Below are 23,656 nucleotides of genomic sequence, written 5' to 3'. Positions count from 1 at the left end.
CTAATTAACTTCATTAATTGTAAACATGTTTACATCGACATTGCAATTACCATAAATTCTGATGGATCTGTTAGTATTTAGGTTTACAGACTTGATCATTAACACTAAATAGAATTATTATTTTCAGTCGATACCTGAGAACGCAAATGCTTCTGACATTTTATGAAAACATGTTTCAGATTTCATTAACAAGTCTTGACTCGACGAAAAATCTAACCGAGGCAACCCATTCCATTATTACTTAAACTTTGGCCAGGATAATGTATAATATTTTCGTAATGCTGATGCCGCATTAGCATAAAATATGCAGCTTGTCGTAATATTCAGAAAGTTAAGTGATTGCAAAGTGGCCAATAAAACTTTTCAAATAAAAAATTGGGTAAAAATTTAATTTGTGATACAAGATCTACATTTTTATTAATATCTAACATTTCACATTCTTATTGTTAACCCAATCTCTAAAGTTACTGTAACATTTTTCATGTTGCAATTTCGATTTTTCACATATCAAATTAGACACCGCACAATTTATATTTTTTAACTCTGGAGGAGTACACAAAAATAAAACATCGTCATTTTCTTCCGACATTTTTACGATTATGTATTTCCAAAATGAATTGTAAATTGTGAAGTACATTTTACTTGTTTTTTTCGGGTGCACAAAAAATATTGTGTACAGCTTGGCCGCGAAATTCTTGAACATCCTCGAGATTGTTTTGCCTGGGCCGCAAGCGGCCTCGGCGACAATTTTTCTCTCGGTACGTTAAAAAACGACTTCGTGGCCTTGATATACAAATAACTATTATTTGTAAAATTGTAACAATTTTCTTTTTTTGTCGTGTAGGGTAGGGGAGAGGTGAATTCATGAAATACAGTATTAGCATTATAATTTAATTTTAAGTGAAGAACGAGTGTAGTTTATAAATTTATAAAGTTATGATCCATCCAATTTACATTAACCAGCGGAAGTGTGTTATAAAATAAGAAAAAGGAATCGGTAAACTTTAAATTTCTGTTATAATTTATCCAAGTAAATTGGATAAAATGCCGGAGTTAATTCTTTGGCTCCACTTTTACCACACGTCCTGAAAAAGATTGGATTATCATGAAAACCAAGAAAGAGAAAGTTAATCAAACTAATCTCTACAACTTTCATATCTCTGCCGTACCATTACCTCCCCTTAAAACCATGGTCACAAACTTAACCAGGGGCATCTCAAAGCAGATCGTAAACGCAAATCCGATTACAACCATTATAAATAAGTCACCGAAAGCAGCACAAAGCTGAAAAAGAACATTGCGACTATCCAACATTAAAGAGGTCAACAAACAATGGAGGGATTAATTTTTCATCCGACAAGATTGTGGTTACTTCCTGGGACTTGCAATACTTTCCGCGAGCTACTTACAGCGCTGAAATCAGAGAAATATCCGGGCATTTTCGCCGCCCCACTCATTACATATTGCATCAACATGTGCAGAAGATACATCGAATAGCTTATTCTGGCCAGCACGCGGAACACATAAGACGACAGCACGTAATTTATCGGTCCTGAATCCTGAAACTGCAACAAAACGAACGAAACTTTCCGATATTGAAGTACCTCCGTATCCGTTGATACAAGCCCACACCATCCAGACAATACCGAACGTCCAAGCCGACCGCGAACAAGAATGGAAAACCGAAGCCTCAAGTCTGTTGTATTCGTGGTTCTCTTTGTGGAATGCGTGACAACCAACCAAAGCTGCCAACATCGTTGCAACAGATATCGTCCAGAGGGTTACAACAAATGGATAGCTAATTGGAATTTTTTTCCCTCTTGTCTTGTGGATTGAATAGCCGAGGCCCAGGCCGATTATGTAGGTGGCGGCTCTCGTGTGCGGTGCGATGTAGTGATGTTGGAAATATTTTGTGGAAAAGAGTTGATTGCTGCAATTCACACGGTTATCAGTTCTGTTGGCCAGCTCTAGACGTTTGCTCTTACGTCACGGGAACTCCGCCACCATACCTATTGATCCAGGCAAGATAAAAATTGCTTGCTATTGATAGCACGTACACGAGAACGTAATTAATGTACCCGAAAATGCGACATTTCCACAGCGGAATCAGAATCAGAGGGGACAGGAAGTAGTACTGCATGTCGCAAGTCAAGTACCACGCCTGAGTCATGCACTGAAAAACAACAATTTTTTAAATAGACTGACGAGAATTTGTCCGTCTAAAATTACTTCAGTAAAAATTTATTACGTGATGTATGTCAAGCACCAAGTTTGAGTCATTCTTTGGGAAATTATTTATTTGAGCACAATATAAAAATGCAAAAGAATGAAAATCACTCAAAGGTCGAATTATGTTCTAATATTTTCTGAAAGTATAAACAAAAACTTTCTCGTGTCCTGCATTAAAGTAAATATTGAAAATATAAATTTATACCATTTCCAGGTTCCAACTACTTAAGTTAGTTTGAAATTACTTTTCGGCCTCCATAACTGACCGTTACCTTACACTTTAGGTCAAGGGAGCTGCGATTTCCCGAATAATGTCAAAAATTTCTGGTGGAGTGCGGGAAAAATGTGGGCACACCGTTAATTTATTCTTTTTACAGTTACTTTAAAATTAAAGTGTTACTTTGATTTAGTGTAAAAAAACACATTTCCCTGTATTATTTTTCCGATAAATGTCTTTCTTTCATTTTTATTGACCAATCATAATCATAATAGAGAAAATACAACTTATCGGGTTGGCAGCTCTGTGTGTCAAAAAGTTTGACAGTGTAATTCAGAATTTAGGCCTTCTTTTACGACTCTTACTGCATCTGGTGTCACATTTAACTCACTAGACATTTTTTCCAGTCGATTAACACACCAAAATCAATTTTTCGAGCACTAACAGTGAAAATTTAGCCTAATAAACACAGCAAATAATTTGTTTGGAAAAAAACAAAGCAGCGTCACCGTTGTCAAGGAATTGATCCCACAACATACGATCCTTTATTGACGATGTCAAATTCTATAATAAAATTAGCCATGATTTTTCAAAAAAGGCTAATACTCCCACTAATCAGGAACTCGGCTTCGCCATCGTGCCTGAAACTTAGTTGTCGTGCCAGAAACTTCACCTCCCGTACTCTAATGTAATTCATTTTTGAAAATTTGAAACAACAAAATATTTAATCAAAAAAAGTATTGCATGAAAATTACATCCTACAATTATTTTGAAAATACTTCTTCCATCTTCAGATCTGCAACGGATATTTCTTTAAATGAAATGTATATAATTTTTACTTGCCATTTGCAGCAACATTCTACGATTTACGAGATAAGTAGGTTTATTAAATGGATCAGACATCCACACATCTGCTTTAATTTCTGTCACTGTCCTCTTATAAAATGTACCAAGTTTGGTAAGACATTAATCTGGAGTAAACATTGTTTTACCTGGCGCATCCACCAATTTTAAATTTAAAAACAATTTTCCTTTTTGAATTAATACATTAAATATAAACAATTAATTCAAGATATTGTCCCGAATTATTTTCAAATCGTTATTATTATTAAATCTTATAAATGAAATATTAAATTTGAATCATGCACGACAATGTGCAATTCTTGCCCGGCGCCTCCACCAATTTAAAATTAACTTCATACCATCTTGGCGCTTGGAAAAATTTGTATAATTTTTTTTGACGCCACTATTAAATGTGTGAGATCATTTTTATTTTTTACAAATATGAGTACATTATAATTTTATGAACAAATTAAAAAAAAAAACGAACAAAAGAAATTAAAAAATAGGGGAGATATGAAGTCGTCTCTTTAAAAATCTTTGCCAATGGTGGAATTTTTTTCTGTCACAAATCGTCCGAAAAAAAAACTTTAAAAAATTCTTGTAAAGTAAGCTAATGGCTGAAGTGTAGCATAAGGAAAATTTCTTTTTGTAGAAATGACAGCTGTTTAAAAAAATTATCTCGAGATATATTTTCCACCAATTTGAAAAAGTTGTTTTAGTTTCGAGAAAAACGCAAAAGAAAATAAAGCACCGTGTTAGCGTACATGTTAAAAATGTAAATGTTAAAAACGTTTTAGGCCCGATTTCTGGAAACAATTTTATTGGGCCAGTTAAAGTTAACTTTCCGATAAATACAAAAATCATGTAATGTGATTGGTTACTTTTTAGCGTTTCTATAGCAATGCTCGATTTAACTGAACTTTTAGTTATTGGGTCATTTCAGAAACCGGGCATTAGACGCTTAAAATACATATTCTTAAATAGTTATTTGTGTATCAAGGCCAAAAAGTGCATCTTTTTCGTCCGAGACTGAGTTTTCTGACCGAGACTTGAAAACAGGCGAGGACAGAAGGCACTTTTTGGCAGAAGTGCACATTAAATTTTTTAGTCGACCGAACAAACAACAAAGCAAAAGACATCATCGGAAAAATTAGAAATTTATTTTGTATCTAACTTTTTCAAATAGATAAATTTATTAATACATATTAACAATTTTCTTCTTGTACTTAGTATTTTTTATCAGCTTGCCAACAAAACGAGAAATTTACTATTTGCAATACAATTAAGAACTTATTTACATGATTTATGGTGACAGGACAATTGTGGGTTTTGTCGGTTTCGACCAACAAATGGCGCCCTGGTCAGCGCCCGAAAAAGAGTTACTTTTCGTCCGCTTGCGAGTACGTAAAATTATTAAGAGTGCCTAAAAACTATTAATAATCAATCTAGCCAAAAAAAAATTCGATTTTTTGGAAGTCTCAAGGTGGTGTAACCCCTTAATTAAGTGTCGTTGTTATTCACATTCGTTATAAACCCATTCTTTTGTGACTACCCTCATTTAAAAATACTTTTAATATAATAATAATATTTAATAAACTAATTCATGTTACATACATATCTCATTTACATTTTTTGTCTGGGGCCGCCCTTGTTTAAAAATTACTTTGATAAAAACCCTTCTGTGTATTATGTGTGAAGTGTGGGTTCTACATTAACAACTTATTTAATATGAAGTATGTTTCTCCCTCGACATACGTTCACCATACTTAATATTAGAGGTCATTTTTGTTTATTGAATCAAGAAATCTTACACAGTATTGACAATATTTCTTCTACGAGCAATGTTTAAATAATTCATCACCTAGGTTTAAAGCGATTTTGATAAAACACGTTCAAGTATTTAAAAAAAGCAATGGAAATTTCTTTTGAGCTGGAGATTTTTCTCATTCGGCGCATTCAACAATTTTTAATTTGCAAGACATCGCAGATGGTTTCTATAGAATTCTCAGTAACAATCAAAATTTACAGTTCGCATAAATTGCGTAAAACGCAGACACTTAATTAAATGTTATTCAGACTTTGAAAAATTATTCCTATTGAGACCCCTTCAAATCAGTACTTTTGTCACCACCCTCGTCTCAAATAATTTTGATAAAAACTCTTCTGCTGAACGACTGAATAAGAGAACAATAAGATCGAAACATATGTCTTTCGGACACTCGAGACAGATTTCAGATAAAGAAAATGTGGGGTGAATTCGGGAAATTCAATTTATCGAACATATTTTCAACTTCTTTCACGCGAGCTGCACAACTACAAAGTTGATCGACAGCGTAGTGACCCCACTGGTAGTAACCACCCTAAATTCTCTGGAGTTTAATTCTTTTATTAGGGGAGCTGATAATCGAAAACAGAGAAAAGATTGAAGATAACTTTTCCCATTATTTTTCGATGAACGAAAGTCGCTACCAGCTGGAAAAAGGTAATCGGTTGTAAAAAAATATTACGTTTTATTTTCCCTAAATCAATACTTTTAGGGCAGCGTTTTCAATTAACTTTAATGAAATAATTGAATATGATTGTTATTTGAAGTGACCTTCCCCAGCATAGTATTGTAAACAACACCAATTATATTTATCCAACTTTTTTGCAAGCTGTCTAGTGTGTCTAATTTGTCGGAAACTCACCAGAGGAAAGGGGTGCACGTAATTTTGTATATGCAACAAGGTGGCCCACCAGTATTCCTGACACGGCTTCTGCACAATCTCCAGCATGTCATGCCACAATGGCCCGGATCCTAAATGATGGACCAGAGTGGCGTAGCAAAGAACAACGAGAGCCAGCGGGGGTGTTATTCTCATATAACGGTATAAATAAAAAAGAATCCAATTCATTCTTCCGGATTTTTTTACTTCCTGAAAAAACCCCAAGCTCACAAGCATTCCACTTATCATGAAAAATGTATCCACACAAAGCGTGCCCCCTGTAATTGCCGTACTTCTATAATACAATACCCACTTAAAAAGAACTCTTGAGAGAATTTCACTGATTTAGAGTCGCTCTCACTTACATCCATAATTTTAAGACTGTTGATGGAGGGGAAGAACATGAGCATGAGATATCTGTGACCGATGACCACATAACAAGTGCTCAAGAAGCGGATTCCATGCACACAATCTAGGTCAGAATTGCCATCGCCTCTGGCAAATATTCGTTTAGAATTCGTATAAGCTGAAAATATATTCACAAGTTTGTTGCTGGATGCTACAAATAGATAATCAAGCCTGGAAGTTGAGTGCAACGGGTGAATTACCCTCCTCGGGGGTGAGATAAAACAAATCAACAACAGTAGAGACTGTGACGATGGCGATGAACCCCACCAATAAACCACTGAAACGACGATCCGATCAGTTTAACGAATTGCTTGTTGCGAATATTACATAATTATTAATTCCGTTTGATTAAGTGACTTGTCGTCGAAAACTGTTACACAGTCGGCTTCTTCCAGAGATATTGTCACATTTAATCCTTCAGACAAACCATAAATTGATTTGGAAAAGTGGTTGTAAACATCTTCGCTGTGGCACGAGTCTGGTACGCACACGGACCACACAAAAGCTGCATTTTTCACAAACTGGTACACTTTCGCGAACCTCTGATTTAAGTAAAATAAATTCATATTAAAACATGTTGTCAGATACAGGGTATTTCACGAGTGATAATGAGCCCGACGGAATTGCAACCCACAATACATCTCCAAAGTTAACGTGTATATTTTTTTTGGATTTAAAAAACATAAAACATAGTTAGCTGTGCAGTTTCGTAAATTTTGACATAAACGTCATTCGCTTGGTTAAATGAAATTGTGGAAAAACGAAGAGTTTGTGGGGAAATGTTTATTTTTTCGTAATTGTCAGTTGTGACAAATAAAATTATTGGAAGCAAAGCCATCATGAATTCATAATTTCACTTTAAAACAATACGATATATAAACTAGCCGCCTTAACTTTGGAAATGTATTTTGGGTTGCATTTTCAATTCCGTCGGGTTCATTATCACTCGTGAAATACCCACTATAATTTCGTGTGAACACGAAATCTAATTTTACAATCCAGTGAAAATACATTTTATTTATGGAGATATAATAGAATAGTTCTGGATGCAAAATTTTAATGTTGGTTTGAAATGGGAAAAATTCAATTTTCTGTTGGCTACGTTACAAATATTTTGCTCTATAGAACTGATAAATTTTATCCATGACTGAACAATACAAAGAGGCTTTGATTTATCAGCGGCTCGTCATTTTCTAAATACGTAGCAATCCTAACGATTAAATCCGATACAAAAAGAGCCTTGAAAATTGTTCAAATTCCAACATGCTACTACAAATTTAATTTTGCAAGATTGTTTTTTAATTTATTTGTTAATTCGTTAATTTGCTCCCAGCTAAATACCTGATCAAATTTTTTCTAACCTGCCACAACTCTAAAATAAATTTCACAGCGAATCGTCTCTCGTGAAAACCCGTGTTATGGATTAAATCAATGTTTTCTTGTATGAAAACTGTTCCGGGATGTCCAGTGGCTGAACATGTTCACAAGATTTTTTGACAAGTTTAAAACCTGTGTAGCAGATTATACCAAACTCTTTTTAGAAAAGTACTTTATTACGATTCAGATTTCAGATTTATCCATATTTAAAAAAGACAAATTTCACTAAATAACTGACCGATTAATTCTGACAGAGTGGCGCCAACCAAATTTTAAATATCGTGTATTCATTTAAATTTATGCTCAAAGTTGGCGTTGGAGAGTCGATTGTGAAATAAATAAATAAATAAAAGACAAAAAACTGTACTTGAAAAACTTCTCAAAACTCCCCATTATATATTTTTATAATATTTTTGACGTGCAGCAGCATTAAAAGTTTAATATTTATTTTTTTATCCAACACCTGCCACTTATAGAGTCATAATTGTTCTCATTTTAGACCAGTAAAGTGGCCCATAAGTCACGCGTGTCGTAACTCACGTGTGAATTATAACTGTAAATCACCGTTGAGTTACAATTACATTTATTTGCAACTGTTGCAATTGTTGGATAAAATTTTGTATGCCACTCATGTGTTATGTTCAATAAGTTACTTGAGAAAATTACACAAAACTTTTTCTCGCGTGACTTATAGCCAAGATAACACACTCGTACCATAAATAACTATTTCAACATTATAGTTGTGTAATAATTTCATTTATGAATAATTTGTTTTTGGTTCTGAATGAGTTTTCAGATTTATTTGATTTTAAATTTATAACTACTCAGTCCAAGAATAGCAATTTATCACGATCCATCAACGCTAAATTCGATTTAACATTGTGAAGTCTATCTTGCGGAAGTAATTGCGAAAAATTCGGCTGCAATCAATGGAAGAAATGATTCCGTATTAAAAGTTTAATCAAAACAGCGTGAAACAATTTCGACATTTTTGATTAATCACTGCGTGCGCCCTTTATAGTTAAAGCTTTGATCAAATTCGGAGTAATCTTACTTTGGTGGATACGTTTCGAAACTGAAGCACTTTCCTCAAGAGCTGAACATCGGGAATGATTTTGAGCGAGCAGTGTTTCCCTCTAATCGGGCCATAAAGCGAATTTTTATATGTTTGTACACACTGCTGAAAATCCCCGAATTCAAACAAGTTCCCTTCTAAAATTCCCGCTTGCAACTTGGACGACGAGTCAAACACTAAAACACACAATAATTTCGTAAAACTCACCTCTGCAAAAAGCTATATTTACTTTTCAAAGCCCAAGGCTCCAAGGCTCTCAGCCCGATATTAAGCTCTTTCGAATGGTTCTTACAAAGCTGATTAGACTCCTCTCCCAAAGTGTACATAGCCAAAACTTGGTTCATGAGCAATCCTTGTCTCATATTTAATTTTACAGGCTGTCTGTCGGTTATTTCCGCACCGTTAAATGCTCGTTTTTCAGCTTCGTTATTTCCAGTTACATTTTCTGATTTATGATCTTCGTTCTCGGAAATTTTTATCGAACTTGTCGTAGTTACCGTGTTTGCGGTGGTGGGAGTTGCGGAAATCGCGGGACACTTTAGAAATGAACATATTGAAAAGAAAATTGGTACGTTAGGTAGTTTCATCTTGAAATTGAAGAGGGACCGATTCGAAATGCTTTTTATACTTGCAAGTTTCTTTTACAAGTTTACGCTAAATTACCGCTTGTCAAAATTCACATCGCAACTAGGTACTTTCATGTCAAGGAAATAATTGCACCTCTATTGGAGATATTTGCATTCCGACTTTAATTATTTATGGCGGATGGGACATAGTTGAGTTCAACTCTAATTTACTTTCACAACTGTGCTTCCAACGCAGATGTAGAAGTCTTGTTCGTTGTACATTTATATAATTAATTCCTTAATTGTACCATGTAATGGTTCAGCGAGAACGCTGATCGGAACTTTAGTACAAGGGCGGTTAATATGATAATAATTAGAAATGACTTTCATGGATTCAGTCATTTGAAGCTTTATTAAACGGAGTGTGCACAGCTTGTTTCAGTTGCTCTATTCAGCAATTTCATTTTCTTCGCCAGATTACATAATTGAATACATTCAAAACGAAACCTGATATTCTTATAGACGACATTTCCTTGGATTCTTTCTACTCCAATAAGGAGTATATTTTACCCATAAAATATTTTAGGAATTTCAGCGAGGTTATTTGACTTCACCAGATACTTTATTGCCTTACGATATTAAAAAGAACATTTATTCAATACTTGGTGTTCGGTTAATAAAACGCTAGCGAAGCATGTATTTTTAGACTGCATTACAAAGACTTTGATACTTCAATTTTTCTAAAACCACCACACAAGGTGTGTGGTAAGATAAAGACATTCCAACAAGATTCAACATTAGTCTGTAGAAGACGAAGAAATTTATGGAGTGATGAAATTCTTCTTGCAGATGTTGTATTAAAAAGTGAGTTGGCAAGGAGTATGTTTTTCCAGCTTTTGTTTATGATCATACCGGCATATCAAAAATTATCTTAGACAAAGGTGGTTCCTATAGGAATGAGTCACCGTTACCATTCGACCGCGTCTCGTATATACGATCCAATTGGGCTGTAATTCATAAATTTTAAGTTAGGTTATGTGTGATAATGTCAAGCTGAGCCATACGTTTACGATGATTTTGTTTTTCACAGCCGCTCTTGATTATACATTTTTTAAATCGTACGGTAGAATGTAAACAATTGGAAAATATTGGTGATGAATTGATTATTATGGATTGTTTTTCTGTCCATCTTATTTTTATATGGAAAAAATCGAAAAACGTAAACGACTTTCAATTCTCGAAAAGTACCTACACAAATTATCACATAAAAAAAATCGCTTTCACGAAAATAATGTGCCTAAGGACACAAATTTCTTAAACTTAATTTAAATAAAAACAGACCCTTGTTAATTTATTTTCATTAAAAAAACATTGAAAACTGAGAAGAAAAATAAACTAAACAAAAAAAAAATCTAATGTATTAGAATAATTCATCATTTAAATATATTTCGAGACTTTGAAGCCATATTGTATGTATAACTCCACAATTATCTAAGGTATGATAATGTATGATAAATTAAAAATAACAGAAAAAACCTGGAATTTTAGAGAGCTCGACTAATGAGTACAAACTTGCAGCGTCTCATGGAAATTATATATTTGAAAAATTTTCGAGTAGCTAGACAAAATTAATGCTCTTTACAGCGATATTAGCAAAAGCTTTGACAAAGTAAACGTAACTCGACAAATTAATTGACATTGGTAAACCACTTTTAGCATAAACAATTTTCAATCTTGTTAGTCGAAATAATTTGAAGCGTGTGTTGTTCTCTCGCAACATCAACAATGTAAAATTTGCTTGTAAACTTTCCTTGAGAAAATTATTTATCGCTTCTTTGTAAGTACTAATTACAAACATTCTAATAATCAAACATCTGTTTTTAAACATTTTCACGTTCCACTGCTTCCGATTTTTCGATTTAAATAATACATATCTATATCCATATTGTAAGCATTTTTGAAAAGGATATTTATTTACGACTGAATGAATATTTTTGACATTTACTTATTTTCAGCCTTACTTTTTCATTCGTTCTACAGTAACAAACTGCAACTTGCAAAAATATTACAGGTTCATCAAAAACCTATTTCAGTTTATGTTATCTGGGAAAGTGTTTCTAGAAAATTAAGTAATTTCCACATAAAAAAGCAGTCGTAAGTCGCTGAAAGCCAAACGAGACCTAAAGTTTCCCTTAAGAACAGAATAGGATTTTTAAATTATCCTGCAGGAAGAATTTCCTATAAATTTTTAAAAAACCCCTTCCCACGATCCTACAAATGGAGCTTTTGCATGCTTGCTGTTTAGTTCTGTGCCTATGCCACTTGTAGGATAACTCAATTTATTGAATAATTAAGTAGGCATATTTTTTGTGACAAACATGAATTCATTATTAATTTTTTTTTGTTAAAAAATTATACAAAAAAAAATGTAACTGTAAATGTCTCTATTTTCCGAATCTTACATTGAATAATTTCAAAAATTGTTGTATTCTCTATTATTCTCTAGTACATATTATTTTAAATTTAATTGTATAATTAATTATATTACTTTTTTTTATAAGTTATAATTTTAAGCTCGATATTACTTCAAACCGACTAATTTAAATTATTAAATCTTTTTTTTAGTTTAGTTCAATGTAATTATTTATCCCCCCTTTTTGTAGTACCAAATTAACAAAAACGTACAACGTGTCGCAGAAATAAGTACATTAATTTTAACCAGTGACAGATCTGGTCACGAACAACAAAATTGTTAAGTATGTACCATTTTTTCGAAATATAATTTTCATTTCAGTATTTTACTCCCCCATAAATTAACGAGTTGTCTATTTACTCGTATTTTCTAGTTATTTGATCCAATGACCGTACCGTGAAATAATAGTTTTTGTAAAATCAGCGCAAAACATTGGGTTTTTACAATAAAGTTTTTTCGCTCTGCGGCCTAGGTTTAGTTTTACGCGACTCCAAAAGGCAGGTATGGTTTGAAATTTGAGCTAACATTTTGTGAAAATGGCGCGTTTATTTTCGATTAGTGAGTATGTACATAGATATTGTGTTGGCGTATGGTGAAGCGTGCGGGAGTGCTCTTCGGGCCCAGAAAATTTCGATGCGACTTCTTGTGGGGGTGCATGAATGATTTGGTATATTCGGTTCCAACTGATACAATTGACGTTTTAAGAGAACGGTTGGAAAATGCTGCCACAACAATTCGCAATGACAGAGGAATGCTGGAAAGAGTGGAAGAATCATTTCGGCGGCGAACAATAACGACGGTCACTTTGAACACTTCTTGTAATGATTAATGATTACTTTAATTACTTCATCAGATATTTTACAGATTAATACACTAATTTTGGGAGACATTTTGTTATAACCTTAAGTATGGGCGATTCATTAGGGTCAGTTCAAAATATTTATTATTAAAATCGCTTTCATTTACTATCTACCATATGATTCTCCTTTTTCTCCTCCACCCTTATCATTATTATAGGTCACAGTAACGGTCGCAGTATTTAGCCGCTGTACTTAAGTTAGCAAAAAAACAAGTGAAATTTTTCTTGCATTTGTTTTTTGTTCTTCGCTTATCGACATCGGCGAAACAATTAATTCCCGTTGGTTGGTAATAAAATTTGTGCCAAATCTTTCAATAATTTTAATTGGATAACTTCAAGGTTTAGGAAAAAAATATATGTTATCATTTAAATATATTGTTGTTATTAACGAGTTAAAATTAATGTACTTATTTCTGAGACACGTTGTATATTCCAATTTAAGCTATTTTAATTGTAGGACATTGATTATTATTATCGATAACTACATTTTACTAAATAATTGTTTACTACATATTTACAGTATCATTACTCGATTATTGTGTATTTTATATGATACGAGAGAAAGAAAACAAAAAAGATGAAAGTAATGAGATAACTTTATTTGTCAAAATAAGCCTTCATCACAGGTCTGTTCAAATTCAACAAACTAAATCTAATCAACAGGCGCAGGATTCAAACACGTCCGCTAGAGACATCTATTGTTTGAGTTGAGCACTCTCCAACTTCTACAAAACAACATCTACCATAACAATACAACCAACTATCGTAATGAATGAATTCTAATTGAATTAGAAACACGTAAATAGGTAACTTTGGCTAAGGAATCATAAATTCAGTCTAGTAATCAACAATTTGATTATTACAATTTGCATTTAGGATTATCTTCGTACTTTCTGCGCAGTTCCTTGATAATTTTCGAATATTGTTTGGAATTTTGTTGTTGGAAGGACATTCTCCACGAATTTTTCAAATTGAATTTGTGTTTCTCCTTTTTAATTCCAGGCCAGTGGACGAGGAACGCACCATCCAAAATAACGAACTGGTATCCTATAAGGCACATCTCCAACATCTGAAAGTTCCATCATGACGTGACCGTATTAAAATTGTATCCCTGACCTGAGTCATCTTATCTTGTAATCCCTCCCAGGATAACGCTTCGCTGTATAAAGGGTCATTCTTACCTCCGATATAAATCGGCTCCCATCGATGAAAAGGATACTCTCTTTTGACGGACACGAAAGGCTGAAATAAGCAAGTTTTTATCGACAACTGCATCATCTCGGTCACGTCACCTTGATATTGACACTTCCAGGATTAATCTCTAGCCAAGTCTTGACTCCTGGAAATTTTTGGCAATGTGAGCAAATATGTCTATGAAAATATACCGCTCTCTCTTCTTTGACCATCATCAACAACTCATCTTTCGTCCTCGGGATCACATCGTACGCCTCCACCTCAAAAACAGGCACTACGTAAACGCGGGACGGAGGTTTTGGCTTGTTGACGTGCAAAGCTCTAGTCATCTCCACGAATCGCGAAGCCAACTCTTCGCTAGGAACCAACTGGATATCAGTCACCATCACAAAATCAGTCTGGGAGTAGCTTCGAGCGATATTTCGGCAAACGTTGATCGGATACATAATCTCGTTGGTCATCCTGAACGTTGACAGTTTCGACGAGTCGGGAAGCTCGCAAGTCAACTTCTCCGGGTGATTCTGCAAGTACGGAGGAGCGCTCAAAGGAAAAACGAAATGGACAGAAACTCGACCCATTTCAGGGGTACAAAAACACAACTGAGCGAGTTGTCTTATGGTCAAGTCTGCGTCAGAATCTGGAATGAACACCGCGATACTAAGAGGACCCTCCCAGAATCTAAAAGAAGTAGTTAGTGTTGGTCGCCCAAAAGAACCAATCTACCTGACTATTTCTGGAATGTAGTTGATGAAATCGGCGGTAGCGTGCGTGGCGTACGTCACTTCAGGTACTGATTTGTCCCATTTGGCTTCAACAGCATCCCGGAGGATTCTGTAAGGACTTTTGTCTTTTTCTTCAAAAGGAAAACTGAGATCGCTTTCTTCGTAAAGCAACTCTTCCGGTAAGCCATATCTGAAATTGCAGTAACTCTCGTTTGGGGTCTTCGTTGACAAGTAGCTTCCCGGTATTCCGTGGAAGTTTATCTGGTAATTGTAGAACACCTGGCGAAGTAAAGAACCATTGTTGTTGATGATGATCAGAGTAAAGGTTATCAAGATTCCAGCCAGTAAAGGCGGGAGAAAAACCCTTCTTATTCTGTACCGAATCCTATACATGGCATTTTTTTCTGATCTGATGATTCGTAGGTATTTTGTGTCACATTCCGGTGCAGTGGAACTGTAAGATTCTGAGTGGGTGTCATGGTACAAAAACGTTTTAAAATGGTTACTTACGTTGTTCACGTGTCGTACAGAATTCCTTAACTATCAAAGGGAGTATATTGTGGCATCCACATGGCCTGGGTAAAGACACAACAGTACAGTGGCTCACCCTGGCGGTGGAAATGTGTAAAGAAAAGTTGCAGTATGCGGGAAAATGGCCGCAGTGATAAATCAATAGTGGTACGGAATTTCCCCCGTTTTCACAACGTGCACAGATTTGAAAAGTCTAGCTCGTGAAACTAACACGTCTTTCATCGTTGAAATAATTGTACAGTTGCTAACTCAAAGTTCAAACTGATAGCCTCATATATGAAATGCGCAACGATATTGTTTAATCACAAACCTAAATATATTTCTATTTATATTTTGCAAGTCATCATGGTGACATCATTATCTAGTCGAAACAGACATCCACCCATTTCAAAATTATCATAATTCCAGGAAAAAATCCATTTAGTTGCTCGCATGTACATTACATTTATATCGATTCACAAAAATTAAGTTGAACGACTTGAAGATAAGCTATAGCCTCTTTGTATTTGATGTCGTGCATTGTAACTGTTATCGACCAATTCTAAAAAATTCATGCAAAACTATAATTATGTTTTGGAGAGGTTTGTTATGCGGAATTTTTTTCCAGTCGTCCAACATAAATTATGTAACCATCAACGTTATGTTTCTTTCCATCTACAACTGTTCGCAAAATTGCAGATTATTTAAATGAGGCTTATCACAGCGTTGTTTTCCTGAAAACTGAGAAATTGCTCTACACAATATAAGAGCAAAGCAACAATTGGGGAGGAATATAAAAACAAAATTGTTTCTTGTTGTTATAATTGTACTTTTGTAGTGTATTAATTTTGGAGTTTGTTTCTTCTTCTTTCTATGTAGAGTCTATGTACACACCAAACATAATGTTTAAATTATGACTTCCTGTAGAGCCAACAACCTCAAAGTTACTTATTCTTCCAGTTCAGTTCTTGAATATGTAATTAGTTTGTGTCGACAAAACTTTGGGTCGTTCTATTCTTAAAACATAATTTTTTAATGTCCGTGTTAATTGGTATCAATTTGTAAAAACGTTTATTTTGTTCAAAAACGAATAAAAGCAGAATATATGAGGCTAATTTAAATTTACCATGTACAAGCTCTATTATTCTTCTTATGCTTTCGTTTCAGTAAGACATTTTTCTCATGACCTGACAACTTCTTTCGTCTTAGAATTAATTGCCTATAAAAACAAAGGTGTTTTTCTCCCCATAATGAATTTTAGCTACTCCGCCCGCATTCTCCTAAAAATTTAAACCATTGTTTGTTCGCATCACATGGGAAAGTTTTTCTTATCATGAATCTGGGATTCGGTATACGTCAATAATTTAGTGTTGTATTGAAAATAGGATTTTTGATTCGATAAAATTCAATTCAATTATTTATTTAAAAAAATCAAAATTTCGAAATTGAATTCCAAATTCCAAGACGAACCAAATTTGAGTTTTAAACACCTTAAACTTGCAATAATCTTTATTCTAAACGCTATTTTGGATCTATTTTGTAAATACAAGGTGATTCACGAGTAACAATGAGCCTAACAAAATTTGTGATGCAACCCCCTCATAGTTTTTTAATTTGTGTGTGTTTTTTTATTATTTCACATTATGATTTTGATTAAATTTGACAAATGTAGTGCATGGGCATTAACATGACTATATTATAATAATTCAGAATAAGTGGCATGGCGGTAGGCGTTGGAAATTTAAATTTAGGTTGGCAGTAAGACCTTTGCTAAAAATACCCCAGTTTCGACGCTGTTGGTATCCTTCGCCATTGGAATCGTTTTATGTTCTTGTTATACAGGGTTATTATAAATGATTGTAGTCGAAGCAGGCCCTGCCCATGTTATGAAATGTTTGCCGTTTTGATGTGATGAACTGTCAATTTTTGTCGCTGTCACTGTTATTTTTTAGGAGTGCGGTGATGATAATTTTATTTATTTATTTTAAATTAACGATTGAATCCAAAATTATTGAGTTGTTTTTTATGGAGCGGCAACCGTAAATTTTACATTCAGTTTTTACGCCTACTTGGACTACAATCATATATAAATAACCCTGTAGTATTTGGAGTTTCCTTGTTTCATTTACGAAAAGTCTTTGCGCTCAGGATATTTTTATTTCCTCAAAATAAAGTAATCGCGGTTTCACATGTTTAGTAAATTTTTTGACATAACATAAAGCTCACTTCAGATAATCCACGCCTACCGCGATGCCACTTATTCTGAATTGTACTGTATGTTTTATAAAATTAAAATATAATTTTTTAAATATGTACACATAATCGGTGCAAATGTATTGTTGGCTGCATCACAAATTTCGTTAGGCTCACTATTACTCGTGAATCATCCTATATTGTAGCAAGTATTTTGACAACCTCGAGACAAATTTTTTTTTTAATTTTGTCTTGAAAATTTACACATCGGTAGGTATAAAATGTCATTAGAATCAACCTTTACCTATAACGTTTTTCGACATATTTAACACAAACGCCATCATGAGATCTTTTTTTAATAGGCATATCGGAAGTCAGGTGATAACTGATAACTCTTGTCCGTCATAATTTTTGTCTGAATAAAGAATTTTCGCATGTGCTGTGAACTTCTTGGTACATACTGTATATAGTTATCTCCATTATTACTTTGCTTGATAATGTTTTGTTCTGTTTCAGTATCAGGTGTACATTTTTTGTCAGTAATTGTTACAAAATCCAATAACACCAGCGCATAAAACTAATTTAGGTCGTATTAAAGTACACCATCCACGAAGTAAAATATTTCATTTGTGTGTCATATTTTCATTATTTCCGACTTCGGTATTTTGCCGCACCTGCACCAAACCTTCGTAAAATTGATTTTCATGAGAAGCATTTATTTAGACTTCTCTTCCACCGACATCACCACTCCCAGATTATGAAATGGTGTAAACAAATAAAAAAATGAAAATTTGTGGTAAATCAATTAAACCGACATAAAGAACATCTCAACATGAAGATTCTCGGATCATTTGTTACGTTAAAATTTAATGATCTCGCGTGCCGTTTTCTCAACAACGAATCCGCAAAACAGAAACGAGGAATAAGCAAACACGACGATAAACAGCAACCTATTTTTAGAATATTCATTGAGAGGGTTGAGAACATGGCAGCCATTAGCGACTATCTCTAAATCGTACAAGTTCGCAAATTTATTAGTTATAAATAAGTGTCGACCCAGCTGGCAAAGGTTTGTACCGACACAAACCGCTAGTTGAAATATGAATGCAGGAACATCCAGGATTGCACAAACAGATAGGTATCTTCTTATCGTAAAAATATTTTACATATTATTATTCACTCGTAATTTATGCTGCACTAATGTTATCAGGAAATTCAATCCGTGTAACCAATCTGCGGGCTTTAAAAATCGTTTTTATTGCACTTTTATCGCAATTAAACGCACCATCAATCAATTGCCAACAAAGCTGCAACGAACTTTAATTATTTTCTTCCATAAATAATGAACGTGGCAATAAATTTGGGTTGCACAAATACTGCCACGTCTGAATGGTAACTAAATGAACTGATTAATTCGTTAAAAAATTGTCATCTTTGTAAAAAAGGTAGCTTTATTATTGGAACGTTTCAATATCGAATGTTCAATTTCCTGTTGATTTCTCAAACACAAAAAAACATAATTAAGAACGAGTCTTGTAAAAGAAATAAAGTATCTCCAATGTTTTTCCTTTGAAATGTACCCACCATCAGTTCCTTTTAAAGCTAACGTTACGTTGATAGAAAAAGAAAAGAAGGAACATCAAAAGCTTTCGGTAGAATTCGGAAGGCAGAAACGCTAAAGCAATCAAGCACACATGAACTTTATTTAAACGAAAAGAACAAATGCTGAAGTTTATGAATTCAGAGAAAAATAATTAATGAACAAGATTTTCAAAAATGTTTTCGTATGATTGGATATAACGGGCCTTCAAATAAATTTATATTTAGAGCAACCTATGGAAATTCAATTGTTTGCAATATTTTTCCAGCGTAGAAAATGACACAAGAAACGTCTGACATTAAAATATTTTTAATTTTTGTAGTGCATTCTCCCTATTCCCTCTCCACGGAATATGACAATATGAAATTGGGAAAAAGTTTACTATGTAACCTGCGTAACTCCGTAACAAACATTACTTTACACTGTTAACAGAATTAAAATGTCGCCTACGCCTACTCTAAATATATATTTATTTGAAGGCCCGATACTTTAAAACAACTTAAGGAATAAATACAAGGGTAGTTTGAAAAGTTTGTTCTCTGAAATGTGTTGATATACATACTCGTATGATCCGTAATCGTTTTGATTTCTCATAATTCCTAATTCTGATCTGTATTTAATACACGTATATTAAAATGGTGTAGGTTGTATCACCAACACCTTGACAGTAGTCTATTGAAGTCAGAAAGGAATGGAGTTCATGCACCACGATCAAGAAGTGGGCAGTTCTCTTCAAACATGATCACAAAAACACTAAAGATAATGCTTGCAATGAATCATCCCTAATTGCAACTAGAAAGACACTTTCACTGGAAGCCACAGTATAGTACCAGAAGACAGAAAATGAAAAGCTCTTGAGCTGAAACTTTGAATATTTCACATGAGCGGATGTATCGCATCTTATACATACAAAGAAATTAACACAAAGCAAGTCAAGACAAAAGTAAAATGATTCCAAAGAAAAGGAGCGTTTCACGGATTAACGAAAGATGCAACCACTTCTTCAGTGATAAAACGTGGATCTACGACTACTTTCCTGAATGAAAAGAAGCATCAAAATTCAAAAGAGCAGAAACATTCCAAGTCTGTTGGAAATGTCATAGTGTCGGTATTCCAGAATTCTACAAGAATAATCTCAGTTGACTATTTGTGAGAGGACCAGATCATTTCAAGGGAACACCATGCACATCTTTTGAACTACTTAGACGAGAAAATTCAAAAAATAGTGGAAATAGCCACAAAGAAAGCATTATTTCACATAGCGATCACCTGAGTATACACGTTGGCTACTATTACAATTTCTTTTTTTTTTTTTATAGTGAAAAATTATCCATCTAAAAAAATAAGCAACGAATAGATTGGTATAGATTGGTCGTTTCTAGAACAAGCATATGAAACTGAGAGTGCTGTTGATTTACTTTATCAAAAATTATACTCAGTTTTTGATAAACATATTCCGAGGAGGGGTAGGTCTCTTGGCACGTATCCTGCTTGGTTTGACAGGGAACTGATATACTTAATAAGGAGGAAGTTTAAGGCATGTCAAAGATATAAGCGTTCAGATCGAATTCATGACTACAATATTTTTAAACAACTCAGAGCCGAGGTTAAGGAGAAAGAAAGGCACGCATACAATAATTACGTGACTAGGATGAACGCCAATGTCAAAGCTAATCCTAAATACTTTTGGAGTTTTGTGAACTCGATAAAAAAATTCACCTCAATTCCAGACGTCATGAACTATGATGGGTCTATATTAAAAGATCCGAAAGATATCGTAGATAAGTTTGCTGAGTAAGTACTTCTCGAAAGCATTTATGGTAAATAATAAAAATCAACAATCTAATCAACATCTTACTGAACTTGTGAAGAAAAACGTGTTATACTTAAACGATATATCTGATGATGATGTACAAAAAGCTATAAAAAAAACTGAAAAATAGTCAAACGGCGGGCCCTGACCAGATACCCTCTTGTTTACTTTGTGACTGTAAAACAATTCTCTAAAGTCCCCTAAAAATAATCTTTAATCTTATTGTTAAAACTTCTGTGTTTCCAGCTAAGTGGAAGGAATCTCGACTTTGCCCAATATTCAAAAATGGTGATAAATCTGATATAACCAACTATCGGCCAATAGCAATAATCAACAACTTTGCTAAAATTTTTGAATTTATTCTGTCTGAAAGAATATATCATCATATATCTTCAAAAATCTCTGTTAATCAGCATGGTCTTATGGCTCGAAGATCGACCGTCACTAATTTAGTTTCCACCACGCAATTTTTGTGTGAAAGTTTGGATGCGCATGGGCAGGTTGATTTTATATGTATGGACCTGTCCAAAGCTTTTGATCGCGTCAATCACAGGTTACTACTTTATAAGTTAGATGATTTTGGTTTGTCCGATGGATTGATTTTGCTCATTGAGTCATATCTTCAGGAAAGGGTTCAGTTTGTTCAATATAGAGGCTTCAGATCGGAATCTTTCTCTCAAACTTCAGGGGTTCCTCAGGGTTCTGTCCTTGGACCCCTGTTTTTTAATATATTTATCAATGATCTGACCTCTTTATTAAATGAAAATTTTCAAATGTATGCTGATGATTTGAAGATTTATCGTACAGTTTCGACACTTGATGATTGTTCTAGGTTACAGCAAGATCTTGACATTATTCAAAAATGGTGCAATGAGAATGATCAGCTTATCAATACTAAGAAGTGCTATGTGTTGACTTTCTCAAGGAAGTTAGACAAGGTTATATGTGACTACTGGATAGGTGGGGTAAGGATATTGCGTGCTACTGAATTCAGGGATCTTGGAGTTGTATTTGTGGTCTCACTTTTCGCAATCATATTGAATATGTGACGTCTGCTGTCTACAAATCTCTGGGTTTTGTTCTTCGTAACAGGAGCTTATTCCATAGTACTGAGGCAATTGTATCGCTTTATAAGGTTCATGTGCGTGTATGCTGGTATGCTGGTCATATTCTTTACAAGACCCTCTGAACTTAGATCTGTCCTGACATATGCCTCTTAGTATAGTAAGAATATAAATAAGCTGGCAGTAAGTATGATTCCTAATGGGAGAGTAGTATCCTGCTGCTACTCATTCCACTTATTGCCTTAACTAATGATAGCTTGCATGTAATTAGGTCATTACCTGTTGGCAAGCTCACCTAAATAATAATAATAATAATAGATTTTTTGCAGAATTTCAAAAGACGTCATTTATTCTGTTCACAAATCAGAGATCCACAACCTGTTGACTTATGTTGGTTACCCAGTACATTCCCCATAATCTAATAAGGTAAATGAAGAGGACAAAATTTGGTACAACTGAAACTATAGCCAATTTTTTTCAAATTGACGCATATGCTTTAGACACAAAATTTGCATATATTTGCAATACAGTGCTGTGAAAAGAAAGAAATTTGCTTCACAAATTAAAAATTGCCTTAATACAGGGTGACCTTATACAAATGTTGATATTTTTCGAAAATAAAAGTGGCTAAAAGTTTTTCAAAAAAAGTTTGGAAACCAAACCACTAAATTTTATGAAAAAATGGGTCAAAAACAATCATAGTAGACTTTTTATGTTGTAATTTAATTCAAAATTAACTCACTTTGACAAGAACATCAATCTTAACTTCAATTTAAATCACAAATGTCTTTCACCAACCTGGAAAAAACCGATATGATTGTTGATCTATGACGAAGCCCGTGGACATTCAGAGCCAGCACGGCAAATCTACGGTGAAAGATTGCCTCAAAGGACACTTCCCAATGCACGAACCTTTGTAAACGTTGTGCAGCATCTACGCAATTTCGGGCGTTTCGAAAGGAATAAACGTGATCTTGACCGCCAACGACAAGATCGCATTTTAGTTGCAGAAGAAGACATTCTCACGAAATCAGTCATTTTAATTAACGTGTGGGTTGGGATTGTTGAAAATCACGTCGTAGGTCCCTATGTTTTACCTCGCCGTTTAGGCATAAAGATATGATCTATAATAAAGTCTTTAGATCTCGGAGTGGATTTTGTTATCCTCCCTGTATACCTTTAAATGTTATATCTCCAGAAGACTTTATCACAGTAACTTAATATGACATTGTTTTCAGTTTTCCCACTTATCAGCAGTACCTACCTTCTTTCCTTTCTTTCTCTCATAACGTTATTGATTTGTAGATTTGTTTTTTGCAATGCTGAAAATAAATCTCAACGGGATTTGCAGAGCAAGGTTCTGAAGTTGTATAATCAGATTAGTTGAATTTACTTCTCAGATACCTACTTAAACAATTATTTTTTATTTTTCTTATTTCGAGAGGTAATGGTTTCTATACACCTAATACTGTCAAAAAAATTAAAGAACTCTACTTTAAAGTATAACAAAATTACTTGCCACGAGATCCCTTCGTTCTTTTCAATCACTAATCCAATTTATCAGAAATCTCTCCTTCAAAACGGTGTTAGAGAAATTAAAGCTAACACTGACATTTTATTAAACTTTTTTTATCAAACTGAAAGACTGAAATGAAGTAAACGTCGGATTTGTTTATCTCAGTTTTTTATTGTTTTTATTGTTTTTATTGTTTTTATTGTTTTTATTGTATAGTCTACAAGTTATGTTTTATTTAAATTAAACAGAGTAAGTTAGATATTTTATGAAATATGTAATATAATTTTAGAAG

The 23,656-nt window shown here is 33.9% G+C and overlaps 2 protein-coding genes across 2 annotated transcripts; both read right to left on the bottom strand.

The window, feature by feature from the left end:
- Positions 1-977: 977 nt before the first annotated feature.
- LOC138134122 (nose resistant to fluoxetine protein 6-like) lies at positions 978-9,481 on the bottom strand. Its single transcript, XM_069052204.1, has 11 exons — positions 9,084-9,481; positions 8,834-9,030; positions 6,730-6,944; positions 6,603-6,679; positions 6,360-6,553; positions 5,977-6,306; positions 1,986-2,173; positions 1,605-1,930; positions 1,410-1,552; positions 1,170-1,284; positions 978-1,085 (listed from the first exon to the last, which is right to left on the bottom strand). Exons 1-11 carry the CDS (start codon positions 9,439-9,441, stop codon positions 1,054-1,056), a joined length of 2,175 nt encoding a protein of 724 aa, XP_068908305.1. The 5' UTR covers positions 9,442-9,481; the 3' UTR covers positions 978-1,053.
- A 3,851-nt stretch (positions 9,482-13,332) lies between these two features.
- On the bottom strand, positions 13,333-15,860 carry LOC138133227 (beta-1,4-glucuronyltransferase 1-like). Its single transcript, XM_069051061.1, has 5 exons — positions 15,179-15,860; positions 14,670-15,122; positions 14,045-14,624; positions 13,869-13,994; positions 13,333-13,821 (listed from the first exon to the last, which is right to left on the bottom strand). Exons 2-5 carry the CDS (start codon positions 15,059-15,061, stop codon positions 13,612-13,614), a joined length of 1,308 nt encoding a protein of 435 aa, XP_068907162.1. The 5' UTR covers positions 15,062-15,122; positions 15,179-15,860; the 3' UTR covers positions 13,333-13,611.
- Between the last annotated feature and the right edge of the window lie 7,796 nt (positions 15,861-23,656).

Source organism: Tenebrio molitor, chromosome 6 (assembly GCF_963966145.1).
Source record: "Tenebrio molitor chromosome 6, icTenMoli1.1, whole genome shotgun sequence".
NCBI classification, from domain to species: domain Eukaryota; kingdom Metazoa; phylum Arthropoda; class Insecta; order Coleoptera; family Tenebrionidae; genus Tenebrio; species Tenebrio molitor.
The sequence above is the reverse complement of the archived record's forward strand: the minus strand, read 5'-3'. Positions and strand labels throughout refer to the sequence as shown.

Excerpts from the sequence above, each read along its gene's own strand:
- LOC138133227 (XM_069051061.1), bottom strand. The coding sequence starts at position 15,061 with ATGTATAGGATTCGGTACAGAATAAGAAGGGTTTTTCTCCCGCCTTTA. Across the intron at positions 14,625-14,669 it reads TACATTCCAGAAATAGTCAG|ATTCTGGGAGGGTCCTCTTA; the intron begins GTAGATTGGTTC and ends TACTTCTTTTAG. Across the intron at positions 13,995-14,044 it reads CTGGAAGTGTCAATATCAAG|CCTTTCGTGTCCGTCAAAAG; the intron begins GTGACGTGACCG and ends TGCTTATTTCAG.
- LOC138134122 (XM_069052204.1), bottom strand. The coding sequence starts at position 9,441 with ATGAAACTACCTAACGTACCAATTTTCTTTTCAATATGTTCATTTCTA. Across the intron at positions 9,031-9,083 it reads GGAGCCTTGGGCTTTGAAAA|TGTTTGACTCGTCGTCCAAG; the intron begins GTAAATATAGCT and ends TGTGTGTTTTAG. Across the intron at positions 6,554-6,602 it reads TTATCTCACCCCCGAGGAGG|CATCCAGCAACAAACTTGTG; the intron begins GTAATTCACCCG and ends ATCTATTTGTAG.